The sequence below is a fragment of the Suillus discolor genome, assembly GCF_016758755.1.
Source record: "Suillus discolor strain FC423 chromosome Unknown F5147scaffold_2, whole genome shotgun sequence".
Classification (NCBI taxonomy): Eukaryota; Fungi; Basidiomycota; class Agaricomycetes; order Boletales; family Suillaceae; genus Suillus; species Suillus discolor.
The window spans coordinates 821,769-840,327 of record NW_024541249.1 but is presented as its reverse complement, the minus strand read 5'-3'; the positions used below and the strand labels follow the sequence as shown (position 1 = coordinate 840,327).

General features: G+C 47.3%; 7 protein-coding genes across 7 annotated transcripts; 2 read left to right on the top strand and 5 right to left on the bottom strand.

The window, feature by feature from the left end:
* Nucleotides 1-15: 15 nt before the first annotated feature.
* F5147DRAFT_767224 (Spc98 family-domain-containing protein) lies at nucleotides 16-3,417 on the bottom strand (the record flags this gene model as incomplete). Its single annotated transcript, XM_041440857.1, has 9 exons — nucleotides 16-192; nucleotides 256-710; nucleotides 763-881; nucleotides 938-944; nucleotides 1,003-2,284; nucleotides 2,332-2,530; nucleotides 2,583-2,657; nucleotides 2,710-3,080; nucleotides 3,130-3,417. The coding sequence occupies 9 exons, from the start codon at nucleotides 3,415-3,417 to the stop codon at nucleotides 16-18; spliced, it is 2,973 nt and encodes a 990-aa protein (XP_041299575.1).
* A 1,299-nt stretch (nucleotides 3,418-4,716) lies between these two features.
* F5147DRAFT_665201 (Dfp1/Him1, central region-domain-containing protein) lies at nucleotides 4,717-7,046 on the top strand. The gene is made up of 4 exons (XM_041435084.1): nucleotides 4,717-5,208; nucleotides 5,270-5,421; nucleotides 5,475-6,525; nucleotides 6,578-7,046. Exons 1-4 carry the CDS (start codon nucleotides 4,840-4,842, stop codon nucleotides 6,839-6,841), a joined length of 1,836 nt encoding a protein of 611 aa, XP_041299574.1. The 5' UTR covers nucleotides 4,717-4,839; the 3' UTR covers nucleotides 6,842-7,046.
* Nucleotides 6,817-8,188, bottom strand: F5147DRAFT_120786 (uncharacterized protein). The gene is made up of 8 exons (XM_041428129.1): nucleotides 7,919-8,188; nucleotides 7,773-7,849; nucleotides 7,563-7,721; nucleotides 7,459-7,509; nucleotides 7,396-7,411; nucleotides 7,298-7,347; nucleotides 7,136-7,251; nucleotides 6,817-7,080 (listed from the first exon to the last, which is right to left on the bottom strand). The coding sequence occupies exons 1-8, from the start codon at nucleotides 8,090-8,092 to the stop codon at nucleotides 7,031-7,033; spliced, it is 693 nt and encodes a 230-aa protein (XP_041299573.1). The 5' UTR covers nucleotides 8,093-8,188; the 3' UTR covers nucleotides 6,817-7,030.
* A 1,069-nt stretch (nucleotides 8,189-9,257) lies between these two features.
* F5147DRAFT_120766 (uncharacterized protein) lies at nucleotides 9,258-10,878 on the bottom strand. Its single transcript, XM_041428128.1, has 11 exons — nucleotides 10,872-10,878; nucleotides 10,672-10,734; nucleotides 10,536-10,621; nucleotides 10,296-10,466; nucleotides 10,152-10,228; nucleotides 9,942-10,100; nucleotides 9,837-9,887; nucleotides 9,774-9,789; nucleotides 9,676-9,725; nucleotides 9,512-9,627; nucleotides 9,258-9,459 (listed from the first exon to the last, which is right to left on the bottom strand). The coding sequence occupies exons 4-11, from the start codon at nucleotides 10,464-10,466 to the stop codon at nucleotides 9,410-9,412; spliced, it is 690 nt and encodes a 229-aa protein (XP_041299572.1). The 5' UTR covers nucleotides 10,536-10,621; nucleotides 10,672-10,734; nucleotides 10,872-10,878; the 3' UTR covers nucleotides 9,258-9,409.
* Nucleotides 10,879-12,175: 1,297 nt separating this feature from the next.
* On the top strand, nucleotides 12,176-14,263 carry F5147DRAFT_120749 (uncharacterized protein). Its single transcript, XM_041428127.1, has 5 exons — nucleotides 12,176-12,338; nucleotides 12,393-12,670; nucleotides 12,722-12,853; nucleotides 12,911-13,975; nucleotides 14,024-14,263. Exons 2-5 carry the CDS (start codon nucleotides 12,506-12,508, stop codon nucleotides 14,132-14,134), a joined length of 1,473 nt encoding a protein of 490 aa, XP_041299571.1. The 5' UTR covers nucleotides 12,176-12,338; nucleotides 12,393-12,505; the 3' UTR covers nucleotides 14,135-14,263.
* F5147DRAFT_795828 (phosphatase 2C-like domain-containing protein) lies at nucleotides 13,991-15,877 on the bottom strand (the record flags this gene model as incomplete). Its single annotated transcript, XM_041443161.1, has 4 exons — nucleotides 13,991-14,858; nucleotides 14,918-15,085; nucleotides 15,136-15,501; nucleotides 15,568-15,877. The coding sequence occupies 4 exons, from the start codon at nucleotides 15,875-15,877 to the stop codon at nucleotides 14,401-14,403; spliced, it is 1,302 nt and encodes a 433-aa protein (XP_041299570.1). The 3' UTR covers nucleotides 13,991-14,400.
* A 769-nt stretch (nucleotides 15,878-16,646) lies between these two features.
* On the bottom strand, nucleotides 16,647-18,475 carry F5147DRAFT_602056 (S-adenosylmethionine decarboxylase). The gene is made up of 2 exons (XM_041432247.1): nucleotides 18,097-18,475; nucleotides 16,647-17,983 (listed from the first exon to the last, which is right to left on the bottom strand). The coding sequence occupies exons 1-2, from the start codon at nucleotides 18,333-18,335 to the stop codon at nucleotides 16,876-16,878; spliced, it is 1,347 nt and encodes a 448-aa protein (XP_041299569.1). The 5' UTR covers nucleotides 18,336-18,475; the 3' UTR covers nucleotides 16,647-16,875.
* Nucleotides 18,476-18,559: the final 84 nt, after the last annotated feature.

Here is an 18,559-nt window from a genome sequence, read left to right as displayed (position 1 = left end):
AGTACCACAATCATTTTACGAATTCAAGTTCTTCCACCATTCGTTGATGTCGAGGCGTAATATAAGGTGGCGCAACGCTTCCACACCACCAGGGGCGTGACGAACATCGCTTTGTTCCTGTAATGCAAGCAAGAGTTCCTGGCGTTGCGATGATTTCAAATCTTTTTCCAGCAGGACCTCTAGGACTTTGATCTGCAACCGAAAGATCTGGAATCAGCCTACCGGTTTCATATAGTAAAGCAGTCAACTACGTACCAGGGTCGATATTCTATTACGGAATGCAGCAAAGAGTACATCAAGAGCTGATGACGCCTGGTACTCCTGCAACCGCCCGTCGTTGAGGTCACCAATCATAACGCAGAGCTCTAGGATAAGTTCTAGGCTCCCACGAAGAAGGTCACCAGCTGCTCGTTGGGCCGAACGCATCAAACAAGCACTGAGAATGTCGTTCAAGACAGCGGAGTGAGCCTCAGCGAGCGAAAAGACATCAGTAAACTCGGAGCTTGTTCCCAAACGACATGCAGTGACTCGAGCCAGGAATGCGTCGAAGTTGCCCCCAATTGCCACATCGAATATATACGCGGAGAGGGTGGTTACGAACGAATGCGCCACGAAACGGAAGTGAGTGAGGAGTTTCCTGGATTGGTTCAAGGTCGGAAAAAGTACATCCTGATGCGTCATGCGGAAAGCCGCTCGAATGGCAGATTCCACTATACAGTTTTCGTTGAACGTATGTCGAAGTGCGAAACAATCATGGCTCACCTCTGATCACACGTAAAAGGAACGAGAAAATCCTCTGGTATTTGGATGTAGTGTCCGGTGTGATAATTACTTCCAAAGGATGAGGAACTTTGTAGTCAAGATACAGAAAGTCTAATGCCCTGGTCAAGAAATTTATGAAGCATGTTCGATCTGCAGCAAAAATGGCGCTACTTACTCGATATCTAAGTACGCATAATGACTTAGCGCAAATGTACAATGCATAGGGAAATAATAGCTTACAAAGTGGGTTGAGCCATCGTTCACGTCCCGTATCGCTAGGGAGGTCTCTGATGGCGAACCCAAGACGAATTTCAGCTTCTTTTGCTATGCGCCTCGACCCGAGTTCATGCTCCTGGCTATCATCGGGGCCAAATGAGCATATGTCCTGAGATTCCACGATAACTGTTCTCAAAAAAAAGCTAAGGTCGGCACCCCCAGGAGGCCACGTCCCTCGCTCTATCAAGAACGGGGCTAAGCCGACAGCCCAATGTCTGGTGCCATGTTGAGCCACTCCAGCGGCTGATCTACTCCTTTGGCGGGACAGGGCGAATGATTTTCCGCCTCCAGCGACAACCTCACGGTCATCGGTGTCAGAGAATAAAGCAGCTGTAAGTCGTGATTTGAATGATGGGGAAGTCAGGAGCATATGTGAACGAAGCAGAACCAGATGGTCATGTAAATAGAGAAATGAGTTCTGGTCTAGGAATATCGATAATAGTGCACTGGAAAGAGAGGCAGCGTGTGAGATGAGTGGAGAAAAGACTAGGCTAGTCAGGAGACCCAGGTTCGGGGTTATTGAAGGAAGGACGGGTGGAAAGGACAGTATGAAACTTTCCAATGCAGCGTGCATTGAGTGCTCATTGAATGTATCATCTCCGTTTGAGCCAGGCTCCAAGTCGAAAAGGCGGAAACCGACGAGGTCGGACTGATAATCGCTCCCAGGGAGATTACCATCAGCAGAAGCTAGATCAGGGGGACTGTGAGAGCCAATAGTTGGTGCAACATCGCCAACCTCGTCAAGAGACCCCGTTCTCCATAAGTCTTCAATGTCTCTGGTTGACCAGACCCAAGTGATGAACGGCCGTCGCACCGGGGGATTTAGTACAGGATGACCGGGTTTTGCGGCAGCGAGCAATTTGAGAGATTTTTGAGCAGCTGGCAATACTTCCGCCAAATCGCGTAGTATAAAAGACGGCAATTCATGATCTTCAGCAAAGAGAACTCCATCATCCTCAGGTGACGCCTGATCAAAGTCTTCGATATCCAACGGACCAATTGCAGTCCGTCGAGGCTGCTGACTCGTTGCTACCCGATGGTTATTGCTGTCAGCATAGGCAACTGAGCGACACAATGCCTGCAAGTAGTTTTTCGAGGTCATTGTAAGGAGATAAGCGAACACAGCAATCAAAGACCGGGAAGACGATTTGCGAAATTGGGTATCAAGATATTTGTATATTCGAGAAAGTAGAGCCACTGGTTTCATCGTAAATCGCGGATATTGCGAGGGAGACAATCCAAGGCCCTGATAGAGCATGTCAGAGGTAAACGAGAAAATGTGAGCGAGCGTACCCTTTGGCAAAGTGACGCTAGAGAGACGACAATTTCTTCAAAAAGCTCATAGTACAGCCATGTTGCAGATAGGGTCTTCGGAGAGACGGGGATGCAGAAGTTAGATAGAGGCCCACGAAAAAGTTGGTCACGTAGATAGACGAGCACCACGGAGAGCGCATGCGAGAAAGCATGGACGGTTGCATTTTCCTCTTTGCGTCTGCATTCTCATTTAGACAGAGTAATTCATGGGTGGGAATCATGGAACCCACCGCGTTCGTAAAGCACTGAGGAATACCTCCAAGCGTCGCATCAAAGTACCAATATCTAAAAATCGTTTTAGGAGACTACATTATCACATTAATAAATACACATGTTGAACTGAAGTTGTTTGCTCACCTACTACTCATCGTCTCATCCTTGCCACTGATAAGCAGCTTGTTTGGCATATTTTCTGCGCCTCCGGATGATAAGAACGTCTCTGAAACTGGATCCCACGTATGCAGAAAAGACGAAGTTCCGAGAACTGTCATTCTCAACGACTCAAGCAGCTCAAGTTCATTCACACAGACTACATTTGCTCGCGGGTCAAACGGCAAAGGTCGCATGCTAGATGTTACGTTTGTTATGTCATTAACACTGTAAAAAAATGAATCTGACTGGTATTGTGCTGAAGCTGATACATCGGAGGACTGTTCGGTCAAGAAGGGAGTGTTGTATGAACGGTCAGGGTGTGATTGGCGCAGAACATCCCAAGAGACAACTTGATCCTAAAATTTATTATTTGAGTTTTCATACTAGGACACAGGGCGTCCTCACTGAATGATGATCACCACTTGTCGCTGAATTTGCCCATAGCACCTCTGGTGACAAGGAGGGTAGTGCAGAAATATCTTGAGCGCGCGTAGTGTCTCTTGAGTCTAAATTACGCGCATCGCGTTTCTCTAGAGTTGTAGCCTTCTCCCTATCAATTGCATGCACTATGGGGTCTTGAGGTTTGTCGAACATTCGAGGGACAAAGAACTGAGGTGTTATATGTGGCAGGATGCCCAGTGCCAAATCCATGTCATGTTCGTGCTGATTCCAGGTATCGCCACACAGTGACATTCCAAAACACGCGAAGAATATCGGTTGTCAAATGTCTTTCACAGTCTTCACTGACTGTTGTTTGGTGTTAATTGGCATATCCTTCCCTTCCTAACACGACCAAACATGGAACGACAACTCGGACTCCGTTGTATCAATCACATTGTGCTCGATTGAGTGAGCTGCTTACCCATCGTCGCATCCACAGATTCCACAGACCGGTGAGACATGGCTCAATGGTATCTCAAACAGGGATGTAGCTCGTTGGGCGCCTGGTTTGTTCGGTTAATGAACCATTGTTCATACTTGCACCACTCGAGGAATGGTCCACCGTTTCCATGACAAGCAATGCATCCTCAGTGCAATGAGGCTCCAGGTTTATAAACTCTCGAAATGTCGGTACTGCAAATAACCATCCGTCGATTTTATTGTGATACACAATCTCATCCACATATACGCTACTGCAACCAGCTATGTTTTCCATCCGTCTTGAGTCTGTCTCAAACAAGGAGAACATCAACCCAACTGGATGCCGAGGGAAGCGGTTTTACAAGAAAAAAAAGGCGCTCCCGTTCGCAGTGATGCCCATATCCGCGAAAGTGAAGGAGAGCCAGTCTGCAAGTACTCTACGGATTAGGCCTTTGGCAGAACAACATGCTGTTCGTCATCAACATTCTTTGGGTAGCCTCGACAACTTCGTGGCACTGGATGGCTCTCTATCCTTACAAAGCGCTGACAGCCGCGCCAGGGACTTGACGGAAAGTCCGTTAGCTGAAGTGACAGATGCATTTACCTGTATGTACTGTTGCTTTCATTGCGTCATTTTGACGTATCATGGTCTTCACAATCCTCATTCGAGTCTTACTCACAGGATGATCCCCACGCGTCGATATTGATATCTACTGTCTTTGATTGTTTTGCTTTCACGTTAATAGGTAGGTACTAAGGTAGTTGTATGATCAAACGCGGTCATGTGATTGTCACGTGCCACCCAATTATGCCTTTTTTGCCAGTTTGCACCGTGCAATTGAGCAAGTCAATATTGTCGTTGGGACAGTTGGTAGCTCGTCTAAATCTGTGCCTCCTCCAAGTGTCTGGATTGGCAGAGCCACGCCGGGTGTTTTTGTGTACTAGTTATTTCGGAAGTTGCAACGTTAGACTGAAATAAAAACTAGACGAGTAGACTACCTGATGAAACGATGAATCAATGCTACAAGTGCTGTGACACAAATCAATATTAGTACCTGGTCGTTTGCCATCGCACGCACGCACGCGTTGTTTATTTGTGCTCCCACCGGGAGTAATTGCTAAGTCGCGTCTCACCATCAAGTTGGACATTGTTATATTATCTTTTCCCACCATTTTCCTCATCCCGCCTCTTGTCTATCATATCATTTGCGTGACGTGGTCCTATTTGTTTCAGCCTTAATTGGCTCCCCAATCATGCCTACAACCAACCGCCGTCCACTAAGTACACGAACTCTGCCACTTCAAGTTCCCCCTACCATGTCTCCCTTCAAACAAGGAGTTCGCTCGGCTTCCCTGTTGCTCAAACGTCCTCGATCACCGGACCCTGCAGCAGATGAATCTATCAAGCGGGTGAGACCTACTCCAACAGAAGCCACCCACGGCGAGGACCGTAAGGATAAGGAACGAAGACGCGTAGAAAGGGAGGCTCAGAAGGCCGAGTTTCGTTTAAAGTACACTCGGGCATTTCCTGCATGGGTCTTCTATTTCGACTTGGATTTATCGGATCCTGAGAGTGCTGCTTTGCGAGATTCATTAGTAGCCCGGGTGGTGCACCTCAAATCAGTATGGCCGATTCTCCGTGATAATTGCGCAAACGTCTGACACCCCATCGACGGGCTTCTAGCAAGTAGATGACTTTTTCTCCAACGAGATTACACATCTTATCACTAATCAACCTATCACTCCGATCGACCCTGCTGCAAACAAGGAAAATCGATTGCAAGGCTTCTCCGCACGAGCCAGTTCACTGAAAAGCCCAATCAAGCTCCGTGGACGGTGCGTCGAGCTGTTCCACTATTGTAGACCACACTAACATCATCAATTTACAGTACTGCCGAGGATGCCACCTCCCAGAGCTTCAACCTTGTGGAGAAGGCAAAGGCCTTTAACATGAAGATTTGGAGCCCGGCAAAACTTGACAACATCCTGGAACGCTGTGATGTCCCAGCCTTTGCATTTTCCCCTACGAAACCTCTTGCACAAACCACTTCCCTTGCCCCGGCTTCCAACAAACGGTCACTATCTAGCTTACTTCAAACCGAGCGCCTTCATGGTACCACCACAGAACGTGACCCAACTCAAAAGCGACATGATTATCGATATTTCTCAAAACAGAGTTATTTCGTACTTATAGAAGACGTGCGGCAGGAGTTGGCGACGATTCACGCTCTAGAGTATCCCATACAACGAGGGCACGATGGGAAAGAGCAACCCGCGTATCCCGTTCTATACTGTGACCCAAGGTCCCGGGGGCCTTTCATAAAATTTGATGAAAGGGAACGGAGGCGTTGGGAAAGGGCACAAAAGGCAGAGAGGGAAAATGAGAACGAACGCGCGGAGAAGGTGGCTAAGGCTCTGAAGCGGAAAAGGCAGGCGGAGGTTCAGATGCTCTCGCGCAAAGCTGGCGACCTCCGCCGTTCGGTGTCGATGAATAATTTACATCGTCAGGCAACTATTGAAGAAAACGTTGACCTTGATGCTGACTACGGAGATGGGGATACAAGAGAGTCAGCGACCGCCTCGGGCTACCTTGCTTCAACAGGTATGGGCTCATATGTTGCAGCATCCGGCAATAGCGTTGGTATTACATCCACAAGAGGTACAACATCCACCGCGGGTGGTGCTTCTAGGACGCTGGAACTACCTGCTTCTCTTCGGTCTAGGATTCAACAACAAGTCGTGACATCTCGAAAAGCCCCGAATGCACCTCACACTCTCGGCCGAAAAGCGGGAGGCATGGGCCCCCCTCTTACAATTCCAGATCGCCCATTGCTCAGGAAAAGTAGAAGTACAAACACCCTTCGATTACCAAAGCGTGACGAAGGAAGTAAACCTGGCTACTGTGAGAGTTGTCGCATAAAGTTCGATGATTTCGACACGGTGAGATCGCATTTAATCTCGTACATAAGTATCCTAACGCTCGGTCCTTCAGCACACACAGGAACGGAGGCATCGTAAGTTTGCCATGGACGATGCAAACTACATCCAGCTTGATGCGGTTCTTAATCGCGTTCGACGCCGGACCTGCCAAGAAGCTGAGGAAGAAGAACGCATGTGGTCCGAATGCGGTTATGACGGCGCGTCACGAAGTTCCGAGGTACCTGAGACGTTAGGGTCCTCACAGCCAGCTCAAGACGATGACGAGTCTATGTGGGATGAGGAAGATGCTGAGGGAGAAGTGGATCTTGATTTGTGAGTGTCATGGATCAACAGTCTTTGGTCCTGTCCAAGATTTTTCTCGAATTCTTTGCATTTGGCTTTACTTCATTGATTTGTGTCACACCACACCACACAACACTTGTAGCACTACTCTAGCATCTTCACTTGTCAATACTCGACAATGAGACGAGCAAAAAATCAAGGAAAGGAAAAAGTGATATGATTCTCAATCGATCGTAACGGTCAACAACGTAATAATACCATCCTGAGCGATGCCTGACAGTGACCATCAGACGAGCAACTACTGCATCGATCAACCGAACAAGCTCACCATGGTTAATACCATCGGTGCCAGCTTCGAGTAGACCAGTGATGTTTTGGGCGATAGTGTGGTATTTGACCCCATGATACCTTGTTTGACCAATCGCTGCTGACACCAACTGGTCGCTGAAACTGGATTGGTGACCCGTTCCTCATGATCAGTGTTACTTACCGTCCAATATTGTACCCATTTGGTACTATATCATGATGTTTTGATACGGGCTAAGGGTGGCGTTCAGATGTGTAACAAAGCCCTGCCGAATCACGCACCTCCTCTCGAGACACGCTGGCACATCAAGTAAGTTACTAGTAAGGCAAGTTAAGGATGCTTACGCTAGGAAGAGAGCGCCACTGTCCGCTGCAGTACCGTTCTGTACAAAAATACTGGACGAATATTGTCACCACGCTAGATCCCTCAGGCTAGTCAATAAATTTACCGAAAATGATTTCCTCCGACGAGGCTCTCCAAACACGTTCCGCCTCCTGCGTTTCCATAGTCCTGGCGAAGTTCAATGGTTTGATTGACCCATCCGTTTCCATCTCCCAAGTTGGCAGGCATATAACCGCCCAAGTGAAGGCCGAAACATTCTTTAGAACTATTACGAGCAAATAAGTAAGACGGAGTTCGCAATTCTTTCCGTGCTTACAATCCGATAGCACGGGCAAAATTGATAGCTCCGTCAAGTGTGAGAACAGCGGGAGAGCTAAGACCAGAGATTATGACCTAAATTTTCGGGGCCAGTCAAGCCATACATTAGTAGACGAGGGCGTCACGGTGATGAAAGAAAAATACATTCATAGGTTCACCATATCCATCGCCAGCGTTGATGAGCATCGACCCGCCTCTGCCAGTTGGGTCATAATAATCAACACCACCCCGCTTGTCCATCGTGGGTGACGACACTAGATTGAATATCACCGCTAGATATGGCATGACATAACCAAGTAACGCATTCATAAAATACATGGATGATGAAGCTTTGAAGAACGTCAATTCTTATGTGTGATTCAAGGGGAAGGGGATGTAACTTAACATCCCACACGTATGGTACCTCATGGATTTTTATACGCACCGACTCGAAGGTGGGAATAGCCATGAAATGCGCAAAAAATGCAGCCGGTCCCGAATCTGCAATTATACCTATAGAACCGCCTATAGTTACGGTGCTGTCGGAATCCTATAAGCCAGTGATTTGTGCACACGTGCATCTGGTATTTCAATAGATCCAAAATAAGATCCAAGCATTTGTTTCGATGCCTGTCCCGCAATCATGACGGGCGGCGGCTTGGACGCAGCAGGAGACAGATGGACGACAGCTTGGGAAGCCAAGTTTGTGGTGGGATTGAGGCCCTGAGCTAGACCCCAGTGCACGGCTGCAGTGCCCGTACCTGTGCTGAAAAGGGCATTGGAACTTTGGAGCTGGTGTCGAGTATTTGATAGGATGGTGAATCTATGAAGGAAGATCTCTTTAATGATCAATGAGCAATCAATGAGATGTGGATCACAGTGCACGGTGATGCCGATAATTTGCCAACTCAACATCAGTTGATCTTCATGCGGTTAATTTGAAGATCCTTCATAACAATCAGACCCGATGAACATCGGAGCTCACCTAGTCGGTGGTCCAACCATAGACGTCACAGTGAACTGGCAGTGTTCTGCTGGTCATTGGTCACCGGTCAGTGACCGTGGCGGTCGTTCAATGAACGCAAAGGGTGTGAAAGCCGATCACCGTCGGCAAAGTCCACTTCCATCACTGAAATTCACTTAGCCTGATGAGTCGACCCTAATTTTGTTTGGCTATGTCGCATCGTGATTATCAAGTGCACGTGATAGCCCGGAGGGATGTAGTACCGCATGCATGACATTGGATAGCCAAACTGGAGGATGTATCAGGGTTGTCGGCTAATAAGCCCGTACGTTAGAGATATCTTTCCCCCACTAACAGGTGAATGTGTACATTTCCTGATGCTTCCATGTAGACTACGAAAATGTTTATATTGATACTTGGCGAAATTTTGACTCCTAACCCTACCACAAGACTTGAGAAAATTTCTCCAAGGCTTCGTCTTGTTCGAACGGAGTTTAAAGTTCACAAACTTCTTGAACTGTTAGTGCATCCTGAATTCTCAGGACATGTTGTTAATCCTACTCTGAACGACCCTATTGATTTGTGTCACAGCACTTGTAGCATTGCTCTAGAATCTTCACTTGTTCATACCCGATAATGAGACGAGCAAAGAATCAGGAAATTCCAAAGGAAAGAAAAAAGTGATATGATTCTTAATAAATCGTGACGGTCAATAACGTAACAATACCATCTTGAGCAATGTCTGACAGTGGTCCTGATGTCAGACGAACAACTATTGAACCTATCAAGCTCACCATGGTTGACACCATCAGCGCCAGCTTTGAGGAGACCAGTAATGTTTTGGGCGACAGTGTGGTATTTGACCTCATTATACCATGTTTTACCAACCGCTGCCGACACCAGCTGATTGCTAAAACTAGATTAGTGACCCGTTCATTACAATCACGGAGTTACTTACCGGCCAATATTGTACCCATCTGGCACGACATCATGGTCCTCTGTTAAGGGCTAAGCGTGGCGTTCAGATGTGTAATAGAACCCTGCCGAATCACGCACCTCCTCTCGAGACACGCTGGCACATCAAGTAAGCTACTAGTAAGATAATTTAAGGATGCTTACGCTAGGAAGAGAGCGCCACTGTCCGCCGTTGTACCGTTCTGTACAAATATACTGAAACAAATATCATCACCACGCTAGATCACTCAGGCTAATCGATAAATTTACCGAAAATGATTTCCTCCGACGAGGCTCTCAAGACACGTTCCGATTCCTGCGTTTCCATAGTCCTGGCGAAGTTCAATGGTTTGATTGACCCATCCGTTTCCATCTCCCAAGTTGGCGGGCATATAACCGCCCAAGTGAAGGCCGAAACATTCTTCGGAACTATTACGAGCAAATTAGTAAGATGTGGTTTGCAATTCTTTCCATGCTTACAATCCAATAGCACGGGCAAAATTGATAGCTCCGTCGAGTGTGAGGATGTGAGGAGAGCTAAGACCAGAGATTATGACCTAAATTTTCGGGGTCAGTCAGGCTACATTAGTAGACGAGGGCGTCACGGTGATGAAAGAAAAGTACATTCATAGGTTCACCGTATCCATCGCCAGCGTTGATGAGCATCGATCCGCCTCTGTCAGTCGGGCTATAATAAGCAACACCATCCTGCTGGTCCATCGTAGGTGACGACACTAGATTGATTAATGCTAGATATGGCATCACAAAACCACGTAAAGCATTCATAAGATACATCTTCAAGTTGTTGATGAATGATGAAGAGCGTCAATTCTTATGTGTGGATCAAGAGGAAGTGGATATAACCTAGCATGATACACCTCATCGATTTTATACGCACTAGCTCGGAGGTGGGAATGACATGCGTGCAGCAGATGAAACCTGCTCCGAATCTGCAAAATGCAGTCATGGTGCTGTCGGAACCCTACAAGATTGTACGCACTGGCTCGAAAGTGGGAATGACAAGCGCGACAAATGCAGCCGGTTCTGAAGCTGCAATCATATGCTGTTGGAACGCCCACAATACAACGTTTCATTCATACACGAACGGTGTCAAGTTGCACACACGTGCATTTATTTGAATAGATCCAAAAGAAGATCTAAATATTTGTCTCAATGCCTATCACATGATCATGACCTCACCAGGATAACCTCGGTCCGACAGACAGCTGGGCTGCGGCTTTGATGCAGCAGGATACAGCCAAGAAGCTTGTAGTGATCCAGTATTGTCTCTGCACAGAGACGCCATATTCGCAATCGGTTCGTAAACGACCGGAAAGGTCCCTCGGTAAGTGGGTGTAGGGTCTCGGTATGCTAAACGCCACACACCTGGGGTCCGAACCTTCCTACCCTCCCACCAGCCCTCCCTCAACCGTAAACTACCATTCCGGTGTGTCTCATCGTATGCAGCTGGCCGGTCATCGGACGCGAATACGGTCGTGCGACAGAACCTTTATTCTTACTGTGTATGGGTTCAGTAGTATAATTTTAAACAGAATGAGAAGGTCAACGCAGTTTGGGTACGGGTAACCCCCTGACGAGAACTTTCGCAGGTTCAGAACTGCTACCATCCTCGCCATCCTAGCGTTCTTCTAAACCATTATCCTAGGAGACAGGTAGTCGTCAGGAGATCGAGGCCGTGGCACTCACGTGTGCTGAAGAAGGGCATTTAGACTTAAAGCTGGATTTGATAGGATGTAGAATCCACGAATGAAGATCTCTCTAATAAGCAATCGTTGAGATGTGGATGATGGCGCAAGAAAAACTTGAGTATTCAACATGTTGCCAAGTCAACATCTGTTGAGGCAATCATGCGGTTAATTTGAAGATCCTTCATTAACTAGAGCATCAACACCGAGCCAGGTAATTAAGAGACTGGGTGAGCACGTACAAAGCGCTATGTGATAATAAGGACATTCCAGGAAGCAGTTTGCTTCAAGGAATGAACGTTTGAACTTTGCTTGTCCCACTTCAACTACAGATTCCATATATGGAAATCTGTTATCGCTGTTCTCGAAGTCCCAGAATAATTTGAGCCCTTCCAAGCTGAGCTAAAACATCTACGAGACAAGATCGTCGAAGAAGAAAGTAGCCAGTGCACCGCTGTATGACCCACTGGCGCTCAACTGGCGCTGGACACTGGTTTACAACGACAAAGTCCGCGTTGCCTCCGCCATTCAGCTACTGATCTGCAAGGGACCTCGAGCTCCATACTCATGGTTACCGCTACCCTAGTAACTTCAGATTGATACACTTTTATGTCATAAAATTCTATGTAAAACGATTTCAGGGACAAAAGACTGACCCCAACCATGTGCGGAACTTCATCAGTAATTTTTGCTGGCCCGTTTGATTTTCAAACCACCTTGACCTAAAAAGTAGCGTGACAGTAGTGTCACATCCGTAAGTAAGTTCAGATTTCGGTCAAGGCTGGATCGCTCTTTGCACAAAACTCGAACAAAACTACCTGCAAACAGCTTACCACTCAGTCAGATCGCACAAAGTGTTGGATGATTTAAAATCATCGCTATTTTCAGTTTTACCACCCACTCACACGGAACATTGTGAATATTGTAGGCTCTCGCAACACTCGCACCTCTTGGGTCTATTGTACGTACATTCTTTCCTTGTTTTCTGTCCCCGCCTCATCCGGTCGTTTTTTAGTCACAACTCCACCAACCTTCGGCTTCTCTTGCTTCCTAAGATACAATTTTTTTCGTCCAGAATTTTCCCCATATTTTTTGGGGCTCGTAGCTAGTAAAGCATCCTCACACAGCATGTCTGAATCACCCGATGCAACAGACTCTGTTGAAGATTTGCACGATGATGGACAACTGACAATCCGGATTCCCAATCCTAAAATGTTCATGGCTCGTCAGTCGCAGTGGAAAGGACGCAGAGGGAAGCCACGGTGTGATCGCTGCCGGGTAAATAACTTAAAGGTGTGCCCCAGCTTGCTATTGACCTCTCCAAAATTACTAACTGTCCGGTAGTGCGATAGGGTTCTTCCGACTTGCAATCATTGTTCATATGCGAACGGAAAGGATTGCGAATATACTCCTTTACCAACACCTGCTCACCGAGGAATCCCGCGGTGTGATCGTTGTCGTCTCAGAAATATGAAGGTATGTTTATGCTTTGATCAACTAAGTATGTGAATCTTATTTATCCTTCGGAACAAGTGTGACCGTAACTTGCCGGTTTGCAACCATTGTGCGGAAGAGGAGAGTGCTACCGAGTGCAACTATACTCCTAAGAAGAGGCATAAAGTTCCATCCGATCATGGTGTGACCCGGGATAGGCAGATGGCTCCATACGGTGCTAAGACAGCATCTTTCCTCGTCTCTGACGTGCCATCACCAGAGGAGCACACTGCCTTCGCGCACAATGATTCCAATGAGTCTAGAGACAGTCATAGCTTTTATGGACAAAATGTGGCATCATCATCATCACGGAGCTGTGGAGCATCAGATTCATCCACGTCACATGTTAGGGGTGGCTCTCAAGAGGGCGAACCTTCGCTCCATTCGCATTTTGGTCGATTCACTCCTGACTACCACGGCCAAGGACGGCCCTCCGCCTCCAGTTCAGGGCCTCAAAACAATACTCCACGCACCCAACCTGATAACTCAATCTCGTTCATTTCACATTCCTTTCCTTCTGACCAAGGGACGGTAGTCACGAAGTCCCTCGTCGAATCCTGGGTACATCCGTCGTTTGCGCCTTTGCCTGATGCGGTTTCCCACCGGATCGGTACCGTCAATTCTGCCGAGATGCCGAGTCGAGAGTCCTTTGAGGATACCCTTGCACGGTTCCTCCACGATTTGCCGCAGGACCTTCGTGAAACTGCTGCTTTTGCACCAAATATTTACGCCGCCACGTCGCATGCGTTGTCAAAAGGCAGCTTGGAAGGTCTTTCAGATCGGCTGCGCATGTGGCTAACAATTCATCATGTACGGCTAGGATCTGAGAAATATCACCTTCTATTGATACCACGGGACTCTTTTTTCCACCTCGAGGCGGCAGAAGAAGAAGAACTGAGGAAAGATTATATTGGTCACATAGACAGCCACGGAAAGACTTCTTCAAAAGTTGATGCTGTTGATCACGATTTCGGTGGTTTTGAGTGGACGAGAGCTTTTGAACGCATTCCCGTACAAAGCCAGATCTACGATATCCTTGTCTACGCTCATCGAGCTCATGGCTCATCTTCTTCGATGCTCTTTGAGACAAGGCGTATGGGAATGGTATGTGGTTCTTTTGTTTTGACTATTGATTTATCCAATACTCCACAGGCGACTATGACCTGGCCGATGGTCGAAATATTCATTCGTCTGTGTCCCTTGTGCAACTTGCGGAGCAAGTCGGCTCACAGTGTGAAACTCGAGCCTGCTTATCCCCCATAGGACACGGATCGGATCAGCCAATGATTGTCATCCGTATGGATACAAGATGATGTCTAAGATCGATCATGCCTGTACCACGATATCTGGGAAGTATATATATCTAAGAAACTGCACAGTACTTGTCTAGCAAGCATGGCATAGTGGATCGCATTTTTGGAAATTTAAACCGTGGATAATGCATGATTAAATCTCTACTGTAGGTCTAGAATAAATACGTACGTACCGTAACATACTGCCAGGGTACGCTATCCCGAACCTATGTATCTCTACCGGAATCGTTGCACTAGAATTGTGATGTCATCCATCCATTTATCTTCCATTTCCAAGGTGAGATTTCGAGAAACAAGCTCTGTGTTATCTCCGCCAACAGCATCCCGCAGGAGCCTGAGTGCTAAATTGCTTTGCAAACCCATGTCTGTGGCAGAGTGTATGTGGCGTCCTACTAAACCCACCCAGCGGTCTGCCATTTCTTGGTCTGATAATTGAATATCGTTATTGTCATACAAGTCCTGCAGGCCATCAGATGACAGAATGAGGAGTAGTTCGTGTTGAGAGACGTCGAGGGAGTGGTGATAGACTTCAGGGAGGTCGGATATATATGGAGGAGTAAGAATACGACTGGCATACTGTGCTACCTGATGTGGCGGTAACCAGTCTTGCAAGTGCGGCGCAAAAGCGCGGCGAGTGTAAATCGAAGGAACCTTGAGCCATGTGTCCCCCAACGCTAGCACAAGGTCTCAGGATTAGGACATGTCATGCAAAATATTTCAATAAAAGGAATACCTCGGGTCGGAGCCAGATATCCGAGCACTCTGTTGTCATACACACAGGCTTGCTCTGACTCTGGATGCTCTCGCCGTATGCGCTGACTTTCTGAGCGATTGTGACAATTATGTACAGAATTGATGATCGTTGCTGACCATTTCCCAGAGAAGGATCTATTGCCGAGAACTGTGATAATGTTAGGAAGGAGATATAAGATGATAAGAGCTGCACTTTACCCGCTATGGAATCTCCCAGATTGAGAATCCATACATTTTTCTTTAGTGGGTCAGATAAAGCCAAAAGTACGGTCGAGCCTTGAGTGCAACGTGTCGATATAGTATTCCATTCAGAATAACGATGTAAGATGTGTTGGTTGAGTTGGGCGTCGTTCATTTGTGTAAGACGATCGTGAGGCAAGAAGTCCAAAAGGTCAGAACGAATAGACTGGTCCAGATGCCTGACTGCGGTGCACAAAACCTCCGAGACAAATTCCGGCTTCAGGGATGTGGTAGGTACGCTCTGAAGAAGAGCTTGCAGTGACGTCCTAACTATCGAAGGAAGCCGCTTGTGGACATAATTTACAGTGTCATGGCCGCAATGACCTACAAAAATCCAGCCGTTAGTTCTGCAAGGGGATACGTATGACGTTCGTAAAGAAGTTAGAGCACCATCATAGATTGCCGTGAATTGCCAAACTCCGCCAGGGAGCTCCCACTCCTCAATGCTGTACCGGTCCTGATTGAGATCAGCGTAAGCCGCGCATGGCTGAAAAGTGACGCTGTCTACAAATGTCGATGAGGTCGCATTGGACATGCGATGCAGTTCGGCATCGAGTGCAGCCTCTGGCAGCATGTGATATGTCCATCGTTCCTTGCCCCCCCGTCCGAGATCTGTCGTACAGAAATCCTTGACTTCCTCAAGAGCCCGGAGATTTTCTGTGGACGTGGCAGCTTGAAGGTTGACTATATTGTAAACCATCGCTGATGTGGAGTTCTGCCGCTTAAGCAAGAGCGGGAATTTGGGGCATTGAAGCTATTTTTTTGGATGAATTTATACGCAGATTGATGCTTCTGATACTCCTGAGGTTGGGGCATCAGGCATGTGGCGATGGATTCAACCCCGAAGACAGTTGGTCACGAGAATATCTCGACGTCCTCCTCGGTAGACAATATTAGGAACTCAACGGCAGGTAATCCAGAACCGGGAAACCTAAGAGGCAATAAGCCTCGGCCCGCCGACTTCAGCTCACGATGGCTGCTAGCGCGGTATTAATACCCATCCATGGATGGCCAGATTAGTCCAAAATCCATAGACGCCATTGGCCTAGGGCCACGCCGGTCACCCTCTCGAGTATAACATATGCGTCATTTCCATACTGGACACTGATTGCGTACCCCAAGTGAAATATGAGATGGTTGTCGTACACTCGGATGGAAATGAAAATTCTCATGCCACGAACGGCCTCCCAAACTGCACTCGGGTTCTGGCGATTAAAATGTAAGCAATCAAGAACTTTGTTCTGACACTTACATACTGGTAGTGTGCAGCGAAATGCTCAGCGCCCAGCGACCGTGGTGTTTTGTTCCCTAATTCTATCCTGGATCTCCCATGACCATGAACAAATATCCCATGATGGTGCTTCGGTTTATGGACGTTGCCGATAACCAAATGCGCATTAGGAGTCAGATCTATCAGATACCAGGAACCTTCAATTTTTCAAAGCTTATGCCCTGAACATGCCCTGACCTTGTGAATCGAAGATTTGCCCAGATTTGTGCACCTGACAGTTCATAACAATCCAGCTGATGATGATCAACACCATCATGTGTACAAGATGGACGAACGGTAATCCGAAATCTGGGTCGTACAACGGAAACGAAGAAGGTAGCAAAAAGTAGATTGACAGGAAAGTACGAGCGCAGCTAGATAAGAAAGACAACTTCAGCGTACAACCTAACACCACCGAAGCGATATCTTCATCGAAACTCGAAACTCGCAAACGCAAGATTGTAACCACCAAATTGATAATTGATCTTGTCGGTTCTCTTGTACAACATGCGATCTTTTTGTTCACTCCCATCACCCGTTACCGAACCACCAGAAGAACATGACACAGAGCGCTGAGCTGTCAGAGCAGACTTGAAAGTCCGCTGAGCGGCTTCAACAGCAGTCTCATCCTCATCCTCCTCGGCATTGTTGTTGGCGTTGGATATGAAAAGGGTGAGGCTGAGTCTGCCCGGCTGAAAGATGTCGACGACGCGTCTGATCAGCGTCTGTAAATCGGGGATATCTTTGGCCGAAGAAGACGGAGAAGTGGATAGTGGCACGTTGCACTCGAAGCTTGCATATGACCAGCCTTCCTCAGGGGTCACATGGATTGTGTAGTAGCCCTCCCCACCGCAGCCATCCTCAATTCCGTCGCTCCATTTCAGGAGAGCGTTCGAGGAGTAACCACAAGGGTCGAACGCATAAGCATCCAGTGTAGTGAGATGAGGCGGGAAAAGATCTGAAATCCCAATGGTAGAGGACAAAGTCCTTCCGATGATCGATGGAGACTCCGATGGTGTATCTTGTACTGGAGGAGCCAAGAAGAAGGACTCGCGAGCCTTGTGAGACAGGTTACTCATGAGGATCTCGATTGTGTAATCCTGAGTGAATGGTGTGTCGATTTCAATATTTTGAAGAGTCTGGTTTGTCTCATTCTCTTCCCCATTCTCAGAATGAAGAGGGGACGACGAAAAGGAAATGGGAGAACTTGGAGCGGTCTCGCCATTCGCGCCAGATTGTCCAGGCGTCGTTAAATAAAGCAGCCAATGGTCTCCATTGACTTTGCCTACAGTGTAAGCAGCTCCATTTGGAAATATGGCGTCAAGGAATGACACTTCGTCCTTCCACTCTCGATGCGGACCGAGTTGGCGTTCAGGGAACATAAAGGATTTACGTGAGTAGAAGCATCGATAAACCGATGGAAGTGAGGCAAATTTATGCGCGATCTCGAGGATGCGCGGAAGGCCGAGGAGGTTGAGTGTTGTGCCGCATGTCTTCAGAATAATGCGATGTGGGAACACAAACAGAGATGATTCACTAAATTGGAGAAAAATGAGCGATAACGATCTTCAACTGTGAAAAATTATTAAATTAAGGGCGCTTCGAGCCATACGGGAAACAAAAAAGCGAGCGATGACCAATTCACATACCTCAAAAGATAAGCATCAGTTTCTTCGCCCTCAATAACACTGAGGACCTTGCATTTGACGATGTCAAGCATGTCCTCCCAGACTTGCTTTGGAACATTCCTCAGGCCTATACGGCCATTTTTTGGTGCGTGTGCATCTGGCACATGAGCAGGGGAAGGGGCGAACCAGATTTCCAGTAATTTCTCTGGGCCTTCAAAAGGCGTCGATGTGTATGGGAGGTAGTAGTCACCAACGGCCATCGATGTCAGGAAGGGAGAAGAAACGGTTGCAGGATCTTGGGTGCTTTAAGCTATCGAGTTGCATCAGGAGTGGATTGAGAACAAGTAAGCTGAAGAAAATCTTTTAAAGCTTTGAAGTCAAGCTCAGTATTCGGTGTTCGGCATTTCCCATTGAATCAATCGAGTCAGTTATGATCTTACGTTACGTTTTTCTTATCTGATGCCAGCTATGTGGTGCACGTCAC